This window comes from Lupinus angustifolius, chromosome LG09 (genome assembly GCF_001865875.1).
Source record: "Lupinus angustifolius cultivar Tanjil chromosome LG09, LupAngTanjil_v1.0, whole genome shotgun sequence".
In the NCBI taxonomy this organism is placed as follows: Eukaryota; Viridiplantae; Streptophyta; class Magnoliopsida; order Fabales; family Fabaceae; genus Lupinus; species Lupinus angustifolius.
This window is the reverse complement of record NC_032017.1, coordinates 13,261,455-13,282,337: the sequence shown is the minus strand read 5'-3', so window position 1 is coordinate 13,282,337 and position 20,883 is coordinate 13,261,455. Positions and strand designations below refer to the sequence as shown.

The 20,883-nt window shown below is 32.6% G+C and overlaps 2 protein-coding genes across 3 annotated transcripts; one reads left to right on the top strand and one right to left on the bottom strand.

Annotated features, from left to right (window-relative positions):
• LOC109357467 (gibberellin 20 oxidase 1-D-like) lies at positions 4,356-9,165 on the top strand. 2 transcript variants are annotated; one of them, XM_019601446.1, is made up of 3 exons: positions 4,356-4,985; positions 7,850-8,171; positions 8,625-9,165. In XM_019601446.1, the coding sequence occupies exons 1-3, from the start codon at positions 4,441-4,443 to the stop codon at positions 8,907-8,909; spliced, it is 1,152 nt and encodes a 383-aa protein (XP_019456991.1). In that variant the 5' UTR covers positions 4,356-4,440; the 3' UTR covers positions 8,910-9,165. The 2 variants fall into 2 exon arrangements, with proteins under 2 accessions (XP_019456991.1, XP_019456990.1); XM_019601445.1 differs by lacking the exon at positions 4,356-4,985 and adding an exon at positions 6,082-6,711.
• On the bottom strand, positions 13,561-19,429 carry LOC109357466 (polygalacturonate 4-alpha-galacturonosyltransferase-like). Its single transcript, XM_019601444.1, has 11 exons — positions 19,222-19,429; positions 18,969-19,102; positions 17,055-17,089; positions 16,907-16,966; positions 16,681-16,806; positions 16,511-16,574; positions 16,396-16,442; positions 15,569-15,903; positions 15,135-15,492; positions 14,348-14,935; positions 13,561-14,240 (listed from the first exon to the last, which is right to left on the bottom strand). Exons 2-11 carry the CDS (start codon positions 19,084-19,086, stop codon positions 13,965-13,967), a joined length of 2,007 nt encoding a protein of 668 aa, XP_019456989.1. The 5' UTR covers positions 19,087-19,102; positions 19,222-19,429; the 3' UTR covers positions 13,561-13,964.

The window sequence follows — 20,883 nt, the reverse complement described above, 5'->3', positions numbered from 1 at the left end:
TTTTCGCCATTTCTTTTTGGATTTTGTATATGTTAGTGGCGATGTAGTTTCCACCTTTATTGACTTACTTTGTATGAACTAAAGATGACTTAACCGTTTATATGCATTGTGTTATTCAGGAAATTGTGAATCAGGTTAAGTTATCATTGGATAACGATAAGTTGATTTTCCGCATTTGAGTTACTTAAAGTGATGTCCCGGAAAAGGAAGGTTTTAAAAGGAAACAATTTTATACAATCTCTTTATCCAAAGAAAACTTTTTTTACCCATTTTCCGCAATGTTTTTGAGAAGTATTTTTCGGGGTGTTACACATATAGGAAGGCTTGGACTGCTAAACAAATAACAATGACCCAAATTTATAGTGATTGAGAGAGATCGTATAAGGACTTACCTCGTTGGTTGAATGTTGTTCAATATTATGCATCAGGTACAATGGTAAGATATTCCACATCTAGCCATGAAGACCATAGTACTTTAATTCTTGATAGAGTATTTTGGGCTTTCAAGCCATACATTGAAAGATTTGGATTTTGCAAACCAATCCTTCAAGTAGATCGCACATTCTTGGCTGGAAAATATATCAGAATATTGCTAATAGCTAGTTCACAATATGGTAATAGACGTATATTTCTAGTTGCATTTTCCATTGTAGAAGGAGAGACTAAAGAAGTATGAGATTGATTTTCTACAATATTTGGACATATGTTACTCCATAATCAAACATTTGCATAATATCATATAAGGGTATAGGGTTGTTGGATGCACTCCGTATTAAGCTGCCATAATGGTGTAATGCACAATCTGTATAATGTGTTCGTCATGTTGATGGTAATTTCAACAATGAGTTCTGAGATACTAATCTCAAAGAAAAAGTTATTGTATCAGATTCCAGGGAACTCGTGGCCTCATCCACGAGTTCAAAGCAGATACCAAATTCCCTTGATTAGTATCTTGAACTATGTACAAAGTGACATAAATGCATAGGGAATCTTTAACGTCTTACATGGAAGTCACATACAGGATCCACGACTTCAACTAAAATTGTGGACCTCATCCACGAGTTCAACACAAGCTAGGACACGAGATAGGATTTCAAAGCAGGCTAGGGCACAACTTACGGTACCTACTCTTAAGTCGTGGTTCAGAGGCATGACTGCCATTAAAGTCATGACCTCATCCATGATATTGGTTGACTATAAATAGGCCTCCACACTTCACACACTAAAACCCTTATTCTAATCCATTATTCCCAAATTCCTGATTCCTGATTCCTTATTCCCAAAAAACGAAACACGTTGGTTCTGACCCCATTAACCCTACCCTACTCACTCATCAAAATGATCATGTCTCCACCATCATATGGAATGATGGAGATGTTACTTTTCGTGCAAGGTAAAACTTTCGGCAACGCCTACCATCTGAACTGTTGTTATAAGTTATTCATAATACCGCATTTGGGCACATTCTGGATATTAGAGCATCTAATATCAAAAACCATCTCATCATTGCATTGGTTGAGAGATGAAGGCTAGAAACTCATACTTTCAGTTTACCGTTGGAGAATGCATGGTTACTTTAGAAGACGTCGCATGTCAACTTGGGCTATATATTGATGCTGTTGTTACTGGTAGGACGAGTACGGATTGGGGTCTTCTATGTCTCAACTTGTTGGATGCTATCCCAGCCAGTAGACAAATTATGGGTCAAAGGGTCCAAATGAGGCTAGACTCCACTTTTGAAGTACTCTCAGTAGATTCTGATGATGTTGTAATTCAACAACATGCAAAAGCCTTCATTCTACGGATAATTGGTGGATTCTTATGTCAGATACATTAGAGTCACGAGTTCACCTGATGTATCTCCCGTTGCTGAAGGACTTATCACAAACATACTAATACAGTTTCGGTTTCATTGTTTTAGCATTCAGATTCTTGCTCCAAGACTACATAACAACACATTGCAATTATTTCTCTTGGTCCGAAGGTAAATATTTATTTTTTAAAAAATTTAAAATTATTTGGTTTTTATATATAACTTTTTATTTCAAATTATTTATTTCAACTAATATACTAACTTAATGTAACTTTACATTTTAGGTGGTCGCAACATTTAATCACCACCAATATTTCTGGTCATGCAACCAACATCATATAGTCAATGTTAGATCACTTGTGCATTGATCAGGTAAATTATCTAATTTATTTTTTGATATTTCTTATTTATTTTCTTATTCCTACTAAATTATTTATTATTATTAGTACTTTATTTTTTATTTTTACCAATTTATTTTTATATATTAATTTGTCTATACCCCATATAGGAACATTACCTTTATGGGCCAAATAGCAGATATAGTCTGATCACATGTGTTACTTATCTACTTTGCACTTGTTGAGTGACATGCTAGTGATTGGGTTATAGGTAGTTTAGTCTATAATAATTAATCCCACAAGATCCAATCAATCTGGAGAAATAACACAAGATGAACTTACATGGGAAAATCGGCTACAACTGGTCACAATAGCATGACAAGTGGATTCAAATATGAAATAACCGGGGAAATTATGTGGTAAATGGTTTTCCTGATGTGCAACATTTGTATAACTACTCAGTATATGCACTGATAGTTACAAAGAACTAGAAAATACATTTCTCTAGCCGGAATATATTCAGTTGGATCGATAAGATTTTTTTATTACAAATTTATATTAATTTTTAATTTTATATTAATAATTAAATTTATATAAATTATTCCAATTTTTTCCAAAAAAAACATTTGCAGTATAATTTTATTAGAACGATTCAAGATCAACGTGTTCCTTCAAATATTTTTCCAAACCCCATGCAAGCATTGAATAATGTCTACTTACACTACAATGAGATGATGAAAGCTTTTACTCAACTATTTATAACTGTCTTCTCCTCCAATAATTATCAAGCTCTTACAACAAAACAATTTGGTGTGCTTGCTGCACCTGAGTTCCCTCAACATGATGAGTGTCAAACTCAGATGAATACTTATCCACATGCATATACTCAAACACTTGCTCCTCAACAACAACAACAACAACAACAACAACAACCATTTGGGTTTGAAGGTTTCATAGCAATGAGTGATTATTTCTTCTCTCAATTCACATATTCATCACAATTTCAAGGAATACCATCAATGTTTGGCATTAATCCATTGTCGGTATTCAACTGTCAACAATATTATCAACCAACAATGCCTTCACAAGTTGAAGAATCAAACATTTATGGTACACAACAAGCTGAAGATGATGATGAAGATGATAACGAGGAAGATGAGGAGGCGCCACAATTGGTTAGAGGTGGAACCGGACAAGCAAGAAATGTCAACCAAAACAACAACTAAGAATCCAACCACCTCGAAGGAGAAAGACACCTGCATGTGGTACATCATCCCATAAACGTCACTAGGAAATGGAAAAATGTATTCTCGTTTTCTTATTTTTATAATATAATCAATTCCTAGTAAAATTATCAATTTTATTTTCATAATTTTGTCTTGTTATTTTAATTTATGACTTTTATTTTTATACAACTAAAATCATAAACCTTAACTAAAACCAAAAACCCTAACTAAACTCCCTAAAACTAACCCTGAAAACCCTAACTAAACTACTATGTAAAAGGAAAATGTGAAAATTCATTTTTCACCATGTCTCATAGAAACTCGTGTTTCAGATTCACGAGTAAGGAAGACATGCATCACATACACGACTTCCATGGAGGAAAGAGAATGTGAGAAGAACTCGTGTATGTCAGGCACGAGTTCCCAAGAGAGTCACATTGCTGGTCCACGACAACAGCAAAATCGTGGATGTCATTCGCGACTTCCTAAAATGTTTTATTAATTCCATAAATATTTCAAAACCTACACTAAACGTGTAATAGTATAGTCAAACTTCACTATCAATATATTTTCCCCGCTCTTTCTCATAAACCTTAGTTACCATTTTTTATTGAACTTTTCTATTATGATTATGACACTTAGGTTAATTATGAGTCAACTATCAATTTGTTATAATGCAAATTGTTGGTACAACATAAATGATCATTCACAATGTTCAATCGTAAATAATTAAATAACGGGCAACAAATAAATAGAAGAGAAAAGGATAATATAATTTGTTAATGTGTTTTTGACCAATTATACCTATATTTCCCAAAGCATTAATGAATTCTTAAAAAGTTAATGTAAAATGCGAGGTACAGAATATCCAAGTGATGAATAGTATACCACTTAAGATGTAAATATCATCAAGACCCTATTTATTCACCACCTTTATCAACCTTCTCCCTTGTCTTTGCCGTTTAGAGACACCTCTTCTCTCTCCATATCTCTCTTCTCCTATCCTCCTTCTACTCACAAAATATAAGAAAAAATATACTAGTTGCTTTTGTAGACTTCAAACATGGCAATGCCTCATCCACCAGTGCTTCTTGCACCACAAAATCCCATGGAAAATGATAAGGATACACAAAAACTAACTTTTGAAGCATCTTCCATGCAATACCAACCAAACATTCCCTCCCAATTCATATGGCCTGACCATGAGAAACCATGCCTAACATCACCAGAACTTGAAGTTCCAGCAATTGACTTGAAGGTTTTTCTCTCTGGAAATCCACAAGCCATTTCAAGTGCATGTTCACAAGTGCATGAGGCATGCAAAAAGCATGGCTTCTTTCATATTGTTAACCATGGAGTTGATGGTAAGCTTAAATCTCAAGCTCTTAACCTATTAGATGATTTCTTCAGCATGCAACTATCTAAGAAGCAAAGGGCTCAGAGAAAGGTTGGAGAACTTTGTGGGTATGCTAATAGCTTCATAGGAAGGTTCTCATCCAAGCTTCCATGGAAGGAAACACTTTCTTTTCGCTACTGTGCGGATCACTCCAGCAAAACTGTGGAGGAATATTTTGTCAATGTTATGGGAGAGGATTTTAAGCAACTTGGGTAAGATAGAATTAATGCACTTTTAATTTCTTTCCTTCATACTCAGTTCCTAGGTTTCTAACCTCCCAAAATCATGATTTTTAATTGTGGTTGTGGTTAGGGTTAAGTTATGTTTATCATAATTACATATTGTTGCATGAAAATGAGACTGATATGGATCGGTCACATGCAGTTGAATACAGTGATGGAAGGACAAAGATTATTCCTAAGCACGTCCTTTAAGTCTGTCCTGAATCAATCAAAATATTTTATGTCAATTAAAAAATTAAATATTTATGATTGTTTTTTATTTTTGCTTTATTTTGATTAGTTCGAGAGAGATAGAGACAACATATACTTATCCAGGGTGGACCTGCATACATTTAGTTGAAAACCCTAACTAAACTACTATGTAAAAGGAAAATGTGAAAATTCATTTTTCACCATGTCTCATAGAAACTCGTGTTTCAGATTCACGAGTAAGGAAGACATGCATCACATACACGACTTCCATGGAGGAAAGAGAATGTGAGAAGAACTCGTGTATGTCAGGCACGAGTTCCCAAGAGAGTCACATTGCTGGTCCACGACAACAGCAAAATCGTGGATGTCATTCGCGACTTCCTAAAATGTTTTATTAATTCCATAAATATTTCAAAACCTACACTAAACGTGTAATAGTATAGTCAAACTTCACTATCAATATATTTTCCCCGCTCTTTCTCATAAACCTTAGTTACCATTTTTTATTGAACTTTTCTATTATGATTATGACACTTAGGTTAATTATGAGTCAACTATCAATTTGTTATAATGCAAATTGTTGGTACAACATAAATGATCATTCACAATGTTCAATCGTAAATAATTAAATAACGGGCAACAAATAAATAGAAGAGAAAAGGATAATATAATTTGTTAATGTGTTTTTGACCAATTATACCTATATTTCCCAAAGCATTAATGAATTCTTAAAAAGTTAATGTAAAATGCGAGGTACAGAATATCCAAGTGATGAATAGTATACCACTTAAGATGTAAATATCATCAAGACCCTATTTATTCACCACCTTTATCAACCTTCTCCCTTGTCTTTGCCGTTTAGAGACACCTCTTCTCTCTCCATATCTCTCTTCTCCTATCCTCCTTCTACTCACAAAATATAAGAAAAAATATACTAGTTGCTTTTGTAGACTTCAAACATGGCAATGCCTCATCCACCAGTGCTTCTTGCACCACAAAATCCCATGGAAAATGATAAGGATACACAAAAACTAACTTTTGAAGCATCTTCCATGCAATACCAACCAAACATTCCCTCCCAATTCATATGGCCTGACCATGAGAAACCATGCCTAACATCACCAGAACTTGAAGTTCCAGCAATTGACTTGAAGGTTTTTCTCTCTGGAAATCCACAAGCCATTTCAAGTGCATGTTCACAAGTGCATGAGGCATGCAAAAAGCATGGCTTCTTTCATATTGTTAACCATGGAGTTGATGGTAAGCTTAAATCTCAAGCTCTTAACCTATTAGATGATTTCTTCAGCATGCAACTATCTAAGAAGCAAAGGGCTCAGAGAAAGGTTGGAGAACTTTGTGGGTATGCTAATAGCTTCATAGGAAGGTTCTCATCCAAGCTTCCATGGAAGGAAACACTTTCTTTTCGCTACTGTGCGGATCACTCCAGCAAAACTGTGGAGGAATATTTTGTCAATGTTATGGGAGAGGATTTTAAGCAACTTGGGTAAGATAGAATTAATGCACTTTTAATTTCTTTCCTTCATACTCAGTTCCTAGGTTTCTAACCTCCCAAAATCATGATTTTTAATTGTGGTTGTGGTTAGGGTTAAGTTATGTTTATCATAATTACATATTGTTGCATGAAAATGAGACTGATATGGATCGGTCACATGCAGTTGAATACAGTGATGGAAGGACAAAGATTATTCCTAAGCACGTCCTTTAAGTCTGTCCTGAATCAATCAAAATATTTTATGTCAATTAAAAAATTAAATATTTATGATTGTTTTTTATTTTTGCTTTATTTTGATTAGTTCGAGAGAGATAGAGACAACATATACTTATCCAGGGTGGACCTGCATACATTTAGTGCATGTGTAGGTTGAGATTGTTTTTCCTTATTTCTTTTTTTTAAACTAAGCTTGCTTGAGTAATAAGCTTAGTTTACGGAAAACACTTATAAACCAAGAAAAAGAAGCAAAAAATATGTTCAACTTTGTTGGATTGATATTTTTTTAATTTATAATTTCACATACTATAACATTACAACTGATAATCACAATCTAACAAACTGCAGTCATATATCTAGATTTAAAATCTTGCTTCCAAATGATTAAGTTCGATATACATGTGCTATTACTTTGGGATGCAATAATAGGATTTGATTTTTGGATGGTAATAGAAAGGAACAGAAAACTTGAGATATATCAAATATATAAAAAAGACTCTTAAATTCAGAAAGGTGGAGAACTTTATGATGCATGATTTAGGGAGTTGGAAGATAAATCACTTTATCAGGAAACACTGAAAGTAAGGAGGATCTATAGCAGTACACTTTTTACACATAATATTCCTCTCAAGTATTCTTTATTATGAGTTTACATAACCTCCTCAGCCATAAAGGACAAGATAAGATGTTGAAAAGCATTTTTTTTTTGAAAAATGAAGTCCACCATATCTTAGTATTAAATATTTACTTCTCTGATATAAGAATCTCTCATTCTTGCCCTTATGAAAATCTTTATTATTATTTTTAGTCAACATTCACCAAAGCAGAAAAAATGCAACTACCCCTACCTGCATTTTCTGTTTTTTATTTAATTATTACAAGCTCATGCACTTTATATGTTTCCATGTGTTAGGATTGTGTACCAAAACTACTGTGAAGCCATGAGCAATCTATCTCTTGTGATCATGGAACTTCTTGGAATGAGTCTAGGAGTTGGCAGAAAATATTTCAGAGAATTCTTTGAAGGAAATGAATCAATATTGAGATTGAATTACTACCCACCATGCCAAAAACCTGATTTGGCCTTAGGAACTGGTCCACATTGTGACCCTACATCCCTAACCATACTTCACCAAGATCAAGTTGGGGGTCTACAAGTGTTTGTGGATGGAACATGGTACTCTGTTACACCCAAAGAAGATGCCTTTGTTATCAACATTGGTGATACATTTATGGTATATATCATATGTCAATAGGTTGTCAACTTGCATATAGTACACACATTAAATTATTCAATACTTCACTATGTTATGTTCAGTATTAGGTCCATATGATCCTGCAAATAATAAAAGGATATAAAATATAAAGTATAATTTAATAAGAACAAATGTCAATTAATAACACCATGTGTACTCTGTTACTCAAGGAGAGTCTACTACTGAAATATAAGAAGAGATGAATCTTTCTTAATTTAAAAAAAAAATATTGAAAAAAACTTCAAATTATGGAGATTTATTTGTGTTATGTGCAGCAATCTCCATCTGATACTAGAGAGAATATGAATTTGTGCTAGATATTAAATGTTTTTTTTGAGACCTTCTTTTAAATATACACCTAATAATCCTTCTACTATGCACTAGTTAATTAAACATGCATGAAATGATGATATGGTTTGGTTTATTTTTCAGGCTCTATCTAATGGAATTTACAAGAGTTGTTTGCATAGAGCAGTTGTGAATAACAAAATAGTGAGAAAATCAATTGCTTTCTTTCTGTGTCCAAATGCTGAAAAAGTGATTACTCCTCCAAAAGACCTTGTTAACAATGAGAATCCAAGGCTCTATCCAGATTTCAATTGGCCAAGTCTTCTTGAATTTACACAGATGCATTATAGGGCTGACCAAAAAACCCTTGATGCTTTCTCAAGGTGGGTACAAGAAAAAGTTGACATACCCAACAAGAACATAAACTGAACTTTAACACTTCTATCTCTTAGGATGAGGAAGATGGCATCATGCATATGAAGTGAAATAGGGTGCTTTTGGTGGGTCTATGAGGAAAAAGATAAGGAAAAGACCTAAAAAAAAGTGGTCAACTTTGTAATTAGTTGTTCCAAATGTTAGTGTTGGGAGAATCCTATATATGCAAATAAAGGATGTGAGAATAAAGAGTTTAATAGTTGTGTTCTAAAGACATCTTGTCACTAATAAACCATTACTAGTTGTCTTGAACCTTCATGTACTTGGTATCATGCATGTTTGTAGGATGTTTTTTTTTAAATAAAACTTTACATTAACTGTGCTTTTTTCTTGGTAGAGTTACTAATTATGAAAATAAAGTATCTTCTGATATAAGGACGACTAAAATCATCACATATGTCTTATTTAGTTATTTTCCGTAGAAATGTTTCTAAAACTAAACAAAACAAAATGCATGTCATACTTTTATTGGTCGAAGAAGATAAGTTATTTACTATATTAGGAAATATTTTATTCTGTATAGTATATACTTATTAGGCAACATTACTTGATCCAAATTGAATTTGAGATGATGAATTATATGGTATTACAGTTTAGGCAGTTACACAATCCTCATCAGAAAGAGTATTCCGAACTTTTTGAATATTTAAGTATCAAAATCAATCAGATTATTTTAAAACAACTAAAATAAAAATTGAGTCAATTTTCAGGAACCAATATCATATTTAAGCTTTCTGTATACTATTTTTAGTCCATTTATTGCATTAACTTTAACTAAAATCTTATATAGAAAAATCACAAGTTTCGCATAAAAATCCATATAGTGGATGTTGATCCGAAATGTTCTGAAAACACAAAAATCATCTAAAAAGGTCATTTCCTTTCTCCTATATATTGATTCATTTGTCACATTTTCCATCTTATCATCCCAACATATATCTAAGAAACATATTATACCATACCAATGATACCATATATGGTCTTACCCAAAATTATTTGATTATGTACCAACAATATTTTAAAGTGTGGATGTAGTTCTGTTATGTTTATGACAATTACGAAAAAATTATGGGAAAATGTACTTACAATGTCATTATTGTAATGACTTTCAAAACTAATATTGCAATCACAATAATTATGGTTGTGGAGTGTTGTCTAAAACACTGTCTAGCATATTCATCTGAAATGTGCTCTAGCCACTGAATTTATGCTTGTTTAGTAAGTGGCAAATTGTACAATTATTATAGATATGATTCATGACATTACTATCAAAGGAAAGATTGCAGTTCATGCATTTACAGCCAAACTTTGGATAAAGAAAAGTAATGTCTATTCTTTACATGGAAAGTGTGAGTGGTGGAATTTAGAAAGAGTAATTGAAAACATCACAGAGGCCCACAATTCATGGCTCAATTTGTCATTCTCTCAATCATAGTGGAAGAAAAAAAAGTTGGCAACAAAACATGGGTTTCAGCAAATATAAATTGGTGGCATTATTTAGAATTTTAGATTGCTTAACCTACATTGTTTTTTTTTGTAGAAATGATTAGTAGAGTGTATTTCTTGTACAATAAAGCTCTTGAAATTTTTTGTGTCTACCAATTTGGTCTATGAACATTTGAAATGCCGAAAATAGTCCAAAAAATATTAAATGTAAATCAAATTAGTTCTTTTTACCATTTTGTATGACTTCTAACAAGGACTATTTTATCGCATATTCATGATATCTAAACATCAGTTTAATTTTCGTTTTTCAAAATCAAATTGGTAAATATGAAAAAAGAAAGTGAATACTCACTCATTCAAACCTACCTTGTTTGAAACACTTCTCTTAGTTGTTAGTTTCTAGTCTTGAGAAATCAATTTGGAGATTATACCTAAGATTTTATTTAATTTAAATTCACTTGTTATGTACACATAATTATGTATCCTCTCCATTAATGAGAGATAAGTCCTTAAAAACTACAGAAAATCTAACTTGTAATGACATATCTATCCTTATAAGTATAATAAAATAACATATTTGTCATTAAAAATATGAAGAAATTGAAATACTTGTATCTTCATTAATGGAGATGATCCATATTCTATACACATCACATGAGGTTATAAAGAAGGGACAAAAGATAATAAAAATAAAGAAGTGGGGATAAAACAAATTGTTAAGATTATAATATTGGTTCGTTATATTATCACATAAATAAAATATGTTTTTCTGTTAAACAAGTTTTGATATAGAACCCCTTACCCTTTGTTATGCTTAATGCATAGTGATCTGCCACTAAATTAAAGCAATTCAAATTTTGAGTTAAAGTACTCAAATAATTATATTGTATCATCGTTTAGCTTTTCAACTTTTTTTGGCTACTACCCCAGCTTCATTTATGCCAATCTTGCAAATTATTTTATATGCACATATCTAGCTTAAATGATTCTACAATTTAATAAGTAATTCATCTAGTCGGTCCAATACTCTAACCAAGTCAATGACTCCATTTGAAAACATTAGTTTGGAGGGTAAAAATCAAATTCTAAACAAAGAATGTTAGAAAATTAATGGTTTATTTTCTCCATAAATGACCTTTTCATTTATTGAGACTCCAATTTTTTTTATAGAAATTAGAGAATAATAAAAATTAGTAAAACTCAAATATAAATCGGTCCAAATAATTCATTATAGTGTTTGAATAAGATAATAATAACAAATAATAATTGAGAAGATAAATATAAATTATAGTAAAACTAATAGTTTTATGTCCTGATTAAAAGGACGGAATCAATTTTATGTGGAGAAGATTACCTTTCTACAACAAATTGATCTCATTTTCTTAACAGCGAACTATTTTTAACGAATTGAATAAGGATCTATCTTTAGAAAAGCAGAAGAAAAGATTTATACCCAACTTAAGAATTTTGACAATAATCTGATTTATACCCAACTGTATGTGATAGATTAGGTAATTCTTATACCCAACTTAAGAATTTTGACAATAATCTGATTTCCAAAGGAAGAGAACGTGTCTCTTGAGATGCACAATACATAATAGGCATAATTATAAATTAAAAAAATCCCTACCCCATCTTTAACTACATATGAGAAAATATGTTCATTCACTCAGTTTTAGTTTATTGAAATATAACCAAAAGTAGAATAAGTTCATTCACTCCTTTTTATAAGGATACATGTAGCTATATTCCACTATAGTATATCATATATTCATAACCCTTTTCCTGTTATTGCATATACATACATATTGGGAGGCCTAGTTAGTGACACACCAAATCAATAAGGTTCCCGTTAAATGTATAAGTTAAAGAGGAGAATCTATTTAATTTTCTTTCAGTTAATTAAAGAGTATTTACATCAAATCAAGGGTTTTGAATGATTCTTCTTTAATAGGAAAAGAACAAGCCGCACCAAAAGTCACCATCTTTGCTCTTACTGTGTGTCTTTATATGTTGTCCGAATTCATGTTTTGACTCCACATTTTCCCTTTGACTATCTAAAAAATGTCCTATGTTGTTGGGCTCCCTTTAAGTCTTGAAGTGTTATAGAGGAGTTAAGTACTTGTAGTTGTAAGCCATATAGTGCTGAAGTAGGTGAGGGTGTAAAATTGTATGCATGGGAATAGCTTGATGAGCGAACACTTTTCATTTTATAAAACAAATAGACTATTTGGTCTATTGTATTTGATGATCATTTTCATAATGAGAACAAAGTATCTTTTTATATCACGAGATAATTTATCTTATTCAGACAATAAAAGTATGACAAGGATACTATTTTGTTTAGTTTTAAAAATATTTTTATAAAAATGATTAAATAAAATATATGTCATGATTTTAGTGGTCAGATGAGATAATTTTAATGGTCAGATGAGATAATTTTCTCCTAAAACCAATTACCAAAAAAATGATGCACAATGGTTTTACATCATCACTCTAGATTTATCCAGGGAAATCTAATAGTTCAACAAATTTAATAGTCTTCCAAAGCAAGTTTTACAACAAATAATTTGAAGTACACCAAGCACACCAGACAAATGAAGGACTCCTACTTTATGGGTCATAACTCCACGGGAAAAAAACAAGGTCTAAAAGTTATAGGAAAGTTGTAACCCAATTTTCAGCTTCATCCAAAATCTTGTAGCATCCCATTTCATGATTCAGTACCTCTATTTAGCAAGTTAATGACAAGATATAAAAAGACAAAATCATATATCCTCCTACAATTTTTCTTACACTATAAGATAAATAACATGGGCCACAAAGTCATGTTATTAAAATATTAATTATTAATTTACAAGAGGATGTATCATTACTCTAAACAAGACAAATATCATCATTTTCTCTACTTAATGTTACAAATTGTTGGGAACCAAATTGATAATTTAAATTTATTAGGAACTAACTTAGTAAGGTTGGAAAATATGAGGGACAAGAATGGGTTATTACTCTAATTATTTTGTCACAAAATAATTATACATACATAGGCAATAGCAAAACGTCAACAACTTACACTATACAATAAATGTCAAATACTGACAAGAATGTTTCACCTGAGGTAAAAGGGAAAATACTAGAAAATATTCCTTCATGAAAATGCTAAAAGAAAATAAAGCCGCACAAACATCATTCATGAAAAGTTCATGACTAACAAAGTGGATCTCTAAAAACTGAACAAGGAAGTTTTTTTCAAAGAATAGAGATATCATATCCAATTTCTACTCCTGACTTAGCATCAGAGTACTGTACAATGAGTTCTTATAGTAAACAAGGTATACTACTTATGTACTTTGTTTCAAATGGGTAAGACTGGTATAAACAAATAAAATGAATTGAAAGCAAAATCATTAATGTGAGAAAGAGATGATGTTGGGTGCAAGCTACGACCCTATTCCAGGGTCGATCCTATTCCTTCTAAGATGACATTAGATCATGATTCTAGCCAGACAATGAAGTTAAAATAGTCAATCCAGGGAGGAGAGAGTAGGGGAGATTGGAGAAAAACAAGATTTTTTTCTATGAAACTGGACCAAATTATCAGGACTATTCATTTAGCTTACAGTTCCGAAGATAGGGATGATCATACTTGACATGCTTGGTCCAGTAAGAGCGATACTTTGTCATAGCAATCTCTAACCAAGGCTTCATATTGCCATTGTAGTGTACAACTGCAGCATTCTCGATCTCTAATCGATCAACACTTGGATTATAACCCAAACCAAGTACATGCCATAATTTATTTAGCGGATGTGTCAGCCCATAGAATGTTATTAGCCCTGGGGGTAATGTCCCCAGCTTCCACAGCAACCGGTCTTCATTCTAGAATGAGAGAAAAAAACGCGGTCAGTGGAATATCTTTTGTTCTCATCAATTTGTGCAAGAATAGAAGCATGGTATAAACCAATGCTATGTTCAAGTGTACTCACCATATTCTGCCACTTGTGATATATTCCAGTGATATCCTTCGTTTTCCACTCCTTCAAATCAAATATGTTCATCCCGTATGCCCAACCACAAGCATTTGGATCAAAATTTCTTGCAATATGTGGATTTGAGAAGTTAAGGTACTTGTCAAATCGGTGAAAGCTCTCACCACATGTTTCAACAGCACCATTTACTTTCCCATTTAGATTCACATCCCACAATCCAGTCAAATCCTTCTGAACAATAATGTCATCATCAAGGAAAAGGATTTTATCCAATTTTGGATAAACTTGTGGAAGATAGAATCTCAGATGGTTGAGCATTGAGAGATATTTTGGATTTCTGTACTTCAGATTAGAAGCACCAGAGGAAAGGGAGTTCGAGTGTCCTGCCTTGAAATAATACTCTTTCATTGTTGCAGATTCAAGCTGCCGCAAGACCGGGCAGTAGGATGAGTTCAACCACTTAAAATCATCAACATTTTCAACATGGATTGTAGCTTTCCCAGGAGGGTTCAACAGAAACCACATGTTCATGGCTCCAAAATTTAGTTTATCAGTAACTAGATGAAAAACATGCATTGAAGGATCCTGCAATGTTTCAACACAAGAGCATGAAAACAATGAAGGCTGATCATATTACATAATTTATCAAACCAGAGGTAGTACTGTACATGCAAAATATGGGCATGCTACGTATTTATCCGCTATCTGTAAGGGAAATGATTGATAACGCATGGGAAGGACATATTCATAATCACTGTTATGGTAAAAAGACAGTCAGGGTCACCTTTGCATTCATAATGGTTGAGTTGACAACCACAGATGCAGCCAAGACATTGTCTGAAAACAATGCGTAATGATAAAGACTGGGATTCTCCAAGTTCTCACTCATATAGAACTTTCTCTTTTCAAGAGGAAGGAGGTTGTAATCTATGGTAAGACGCATTGATAAGCAATGAATTCCATTTGGTATTGTCTTGGCAGCCAACTGACTGAGGAATATGCTCTGTTTCTTCATGCTCCTAACCTGCTCATCAGCTGTTTGTAGCATTGCCCTCAGTTTTCCAGTGACCAACTTGCAGTCATATAATTGCTCTCTTGCTTTAGACAGAACTTGGCCCATAGCCTTCATTTTTTCATGTGCACTAGAGATAATTAGACACTCAGTTAAGTCAGCAAATACAAAAGTATGGACATTACAATTTGAACCTAGCTTCCTACCTGTGCTGTAGATCTGCATCAGAACTTCTATCACCGAAAACACGTTGACTCTCTTTCAACCGAGATTGCAGTTCTTGGTACAGTTCAAGCTTGTTCTTCATCTTTGCAATACTCAAATATACCCTGGCCATAATGATCTGGTCCCGCATCAACCGAACAGTAGAATCAACATTTTCATTCTCCATTTCTTTCCTCCAAATGCTGTATTTACCCAGAACAGCTGACTCCACTGATTGTGAGCGTTCAATAGCTGTATTTTCAAGTTTAACAATCACTTCATCATCCAGTTTTACAAACTCAGCAGCACGTTTTCCTCGCCTTTTCTCTATTAATTGCTGCAGAAAATATTTATAAAGAACATGAAAAAAGTTTTATTTACAGCTTGATTTCCAAAATAAAGAATCACTCCAAGTCAGAAAAACATTTTCATGCGGACATCATATCTTTTGGGCATTGTTTCAATGTTTGCCACAAGTAATTTACTAAAACGCATTTAAGTTGGGATGAATTCGGGTAAATGCAATCTTTAGAGTAAAGTACTAAATTTTCCAAAAAGAGAATAATAATGTGAAAACAAAATTGTATTCTACGGAAGGAGAAATTTGAAAAACTCCAACATGTGCCAAAATATATTCTGGACAAAGTTTTATTCCATGCTAAATAAATGAATGTTTAAGCTATTCAATGTGAAAAATTACTTATACCTAAAAAGAAGACAAAAATGTGGCAGAAAACACTCCACACCACAAACTTACAGTAGCTTAAGGTGTATCCAAGCGAGGTGTATGTAAGTTCGAACAAGAAAAATATCAAAGAATGATGCTCACCCTTCGGGCTTGCTGTGTAGGACTATAACTCCACTGAGCACGGCCATCTGCATCAACAAAGAAATTGAATTAGAAAATTGTATTATATGATATAGATTATAGAGTATGATACCACCTGATGATTTGTCCTCCTTTGCCTTTGGTTTTTCTTGTCTAGCATGCGTTGTTGGTTGGGTTAGCTTTAACGAAAAAAGATTTAAACATGTATTAAAATTTAGAAAAGGTAATTTTTTTTAAATACCAGGAACTGAAAGTTACATGCAGAATCAAATTAGTCTTCCAAACCTCATATGTAGCATTTGATGTTTCTAATCCAGCAACTCTCCATGAAGCAGACAAATTATTCTTTCTGAAATTGTCAAGACTCAAAGGCCCCATATCATTTGTGCTGGATACAATAACATCAAGAACCTAAAATAAAATATTTATTAGAAAGGCAAGAAGTACTCGTGCATGAAAAAATTAAATGTGAAATATGGACCAATAGCAAATTTTGTAAGTCTGAGCTTGCCTCTTTTGAAAAAAGTGATTTAAGGTCCTGCAATGACTGCCATTCTCTCCATTTGGCAACCTGTGGTAGCCAACAACTTTGTGTTAAGGAAAACCGAAGCTGTACCCAGTATTTAATTATATAGCCAGTAATGCATAATACAGGATACCTTTTTACTTGGAACAGCTGGAGTATCACCTTGATCTGCACAATGCATTTGAAATAATTATACTAACTTAAACTGACCATGTGCAGATAACATAGATAAATTACAGAGATTTTAATCGAAACTTTTTTATCATTGTATTTATCGAAGGGACTTTGGAAGAGGGAGTGAGAAGATAAATGAAGTACATTTCCTGTCAGGGACATTCTATCCCGTGTGATTCTCACAATTTAACACTCCAACAACAAAATTGAGACCTGAGAAAGCCTATCAACCATATGCCTTGTCACTTGGAAAAGGGAACAGACAAAAGACCTTCAACTCTTATTTCATTTTATCACTCACATCTTATGCAATCATATATGTCCTATAACAGCACAAAGCATTAGTGTCAGAATAAAAATAGCTTCTTATTTACAAACAATCATGTTGCACCAACACAAATGCAAGTATATTGTCCGATTAAGAACAAACTGAGACAAAAAAAAAATTAAAAACTAGGACATGACATGAGTTGGGCAGAGTATTAAAGAAATGTGTATACATTTATAAATTAATAACGGTTAGAAGTTAGAACTACTTAAATTTAAATATATTTATATGTTCATTCCAACCTAAAAAAATTATAACTCTCATTTTTAAGCGCTGTCTAGAAAATTTTAGGTTAAACCTTGATGAACTTGAATTCTGGAAACATAAAAAATTCCAAAAATAAATTGAATATATAAGTGTCTGACATGACAACATATTTGAAATACATTTGGTTCAGGTAAAGCACCAACTTGAAAGTATGTATGCTTTTATTTAGGCATTTAGCACAGCCACAGCAGTACAAAACATACAATAAGTTATAAAAAGTGGTTGTTCCTGCCCACGTGTACTAAAAGCACAAACCAGTAAAAAGAGATTGCGAGAAGTAAACTAAAAAAATGTAATTAGTATAGAAAAGAATAGCACAAAATCATCAAAAGTATATTAAATTATTCTATCATGTTATTAAAGATAGAGTGGGAAAAAAACACAATGAGACCATACTAAGAAAATAGTTTGTCTAAAGTAAGCAAATGTGCATCCACCCTTAATCAGATAAAGTGCAAAAGGATCTAAACTAAATGATCTAAAAGTGTGGATATATCCCTAATTGCTTACGCTAGAGGCAAATTCATTTTAGAGAAACTTTTTCTACTTCATAAAACCTTCCAAGCAGAGCCAATGTAGTGATGTCAGTGCGACTGCACAACTATCAAGTTCACTACTTCATGAACTTGGCCTCTTTTCAACTGCCATACAAAGCAAACATCATCCAACCCAAAACACCAAATGGATCACCCTCACATCATCTAATTACTCACCACAAATTCAGAACAACGAGTTGAAGCAAGTAATACTAAGGTACACTTTCAAAAACCCTCTCCTTTAGGAATTTTCCCTTCTAACTAAGGACTATACCCTAGATGCCAGATCAAGAAACATATCACATCTCAAACTACATGGACTCCTAGCAGACATAATTATAGAATAAAAAATGGAAACGAAAACAACATGACACAACTTCACAAAACCTTCCAACAAGAGTCAAAGCAGTGACACCAGTTAGACTTCACAACTAGTCAAATCCACAATGACAACGAGTTTTAAATTTTATTTTATTGACCAATCAGAGCGACTTACATATACTAACAGAGATATTTCAAAAACTTCTCTAATTTTGAGTTTCACTTTTTTAACTAAGGACTGTACCCGAACTAGGAGGAAACTAAACACTTCACAATTATAGCAACAAAACATATAGTAACCAAAAAGAAAAGAAAATACAAATAGCAAATCAATTAATAACTAATCAACATTTATTTCAGTTAGAGAACTTCAAATGCATCAAAAGCATGAAATGGAAATGAATAAAGACAAAGAACTGACCCCAGCCGATGAAGAAAACCGCCGCCGCAAGAACGCAGAGGAGAACGAAAAACAGAACGCGGAAATGAGATCTTTTGCTTCTTTTCTTTGCGAACGGAAGCCTTCGCTTCGGCGCCATTGCTAATCACATAAACCTTCAGAAAAAAATAGAGAAATTGGGAGAAACTTCAAAGCAACATTTAGAGAAAGAAAAATGATAGTGAAGAGAGAAAGTGAGTATGAAATCAGATTGAGATATAATTGAAGGATTTACGGTGCAATGTAAGTGAAATCCATCAAAGACGAAAGATTGGAGCAAGGACTGTGTGATTCCAAGTTTCAAACTGAGACAATCACAATGTATGAGAGAGAAAGAAAAATCGTCGCAAATCTATGCGGCAATTCCGTGCAAGATATTTGGAAAAGGAAAGTAACTTTTTTCTCTTGGCGTTGAGAATTTTTGTTTCTTTTGATTTAGTTTTTTCAGTTTCTTGCTGTTTCTCGCCAAATTTCTTTACAAGGTATTTTATTGCATATTAGTCTCTTTTGTTGTCATTTTCAATAAATGTTAAATTAAAATTTTGATTATTTGGTGGGATTTAGCTAAAACTTATAGAATATGTTTGTGGTGCTTTCATGGCAGTTATTATTTTACAATAATCTAATCTTTCTCATGTTGGTATTTTCTTCGTGAGATAACGATGTTGGTAGTATAAGATGATACTTTATTTACTAATGATTGATTTATAAGTAATATGTGTCACTTTTTTATATATATAAGAATTTAGTATTTAATAAAAAGATTTAATAGGAGGATATAACATTACTCATTAAGGAAACTGATTTGTATTTCCAAATTATTAATTCCAATTCAGAAGTTTGAAAATATGTTTTATATAGCTTTTGAAGAAATGATTATCAATAAATGAAAAGTACTTTTCCCTCTAAATCAAAATATGCCATAATAATGCCTGGTCAAGCCCAAGGTCCTAGTGCTTTTCATTTACCAATTCTTTTTATTTTAATTTGCTTTCAAAGCAACTTTCATTTTAATTTTTAAATGCTTATGTTAGAATTCTTGAGAGTATAGATTGTTTCAACTTTCAACTGCCCTCTTATGGTATTTGAACTTATGCCCTGTAATATTACTTGAATGATAAATATACTTAACTTAAAGTGTGTGGTCTATCTTGACCACATTAGAAAATATTGGGATAAAAGTTAGTTGTTATTGAAAGTGTTTTTTTTATGAAAATTGAAAAAATATTCACTTAAATGGAAAGATTAAAATTGTGTTGAACTACATCATTTGTTTGAGTAATAAATCAACTCCTCTAATTGAAGTCACGTTTTGTAAATTATTATTTCTTTGACATTCCTTATTTGCCAAAACCTTTAAAAACATCTGACATTTTATTATGTCTCTTCAAAACTAAGATTTTTCATGAAACCTTGTTTTTCAGCTTTGTCATTCGTGGGAACAAATAAATGAGTATTTTAGTTTGTGTGATTATTACCCTTTAAATTGAATATAACCCTTATTTGTGAATGAGTAATGTTTTTTTTATATTGTATTCATGAATTTGTCGGAATTTCTGACAATTTATGGGTCACAAATATAATTCTGTAGTTGTGTTATGGTCATTATGTAATTAGCCAAAATATAAAATGATCTTAAGTAATTAATTTGGTGGCTAAGGGCATATGCGTCATGAAATGATAATAAGTGTAGATACCTTCAGGCAATTTCTGATTTGATGAAGGGACTGAATCAGAATTATTGCAACTAAAGTAGTAACCACTACGAGGTTACTTTTATGGGTTATGGTCCCCATTTGTAGAGCAACAGGTTTTCAAGTGTAAAGGTGGAGGAGAATAAGGTAGGATGAGAATAGTGTTATCCAGGATAGGATAACACTATCCACCCATCCATAAG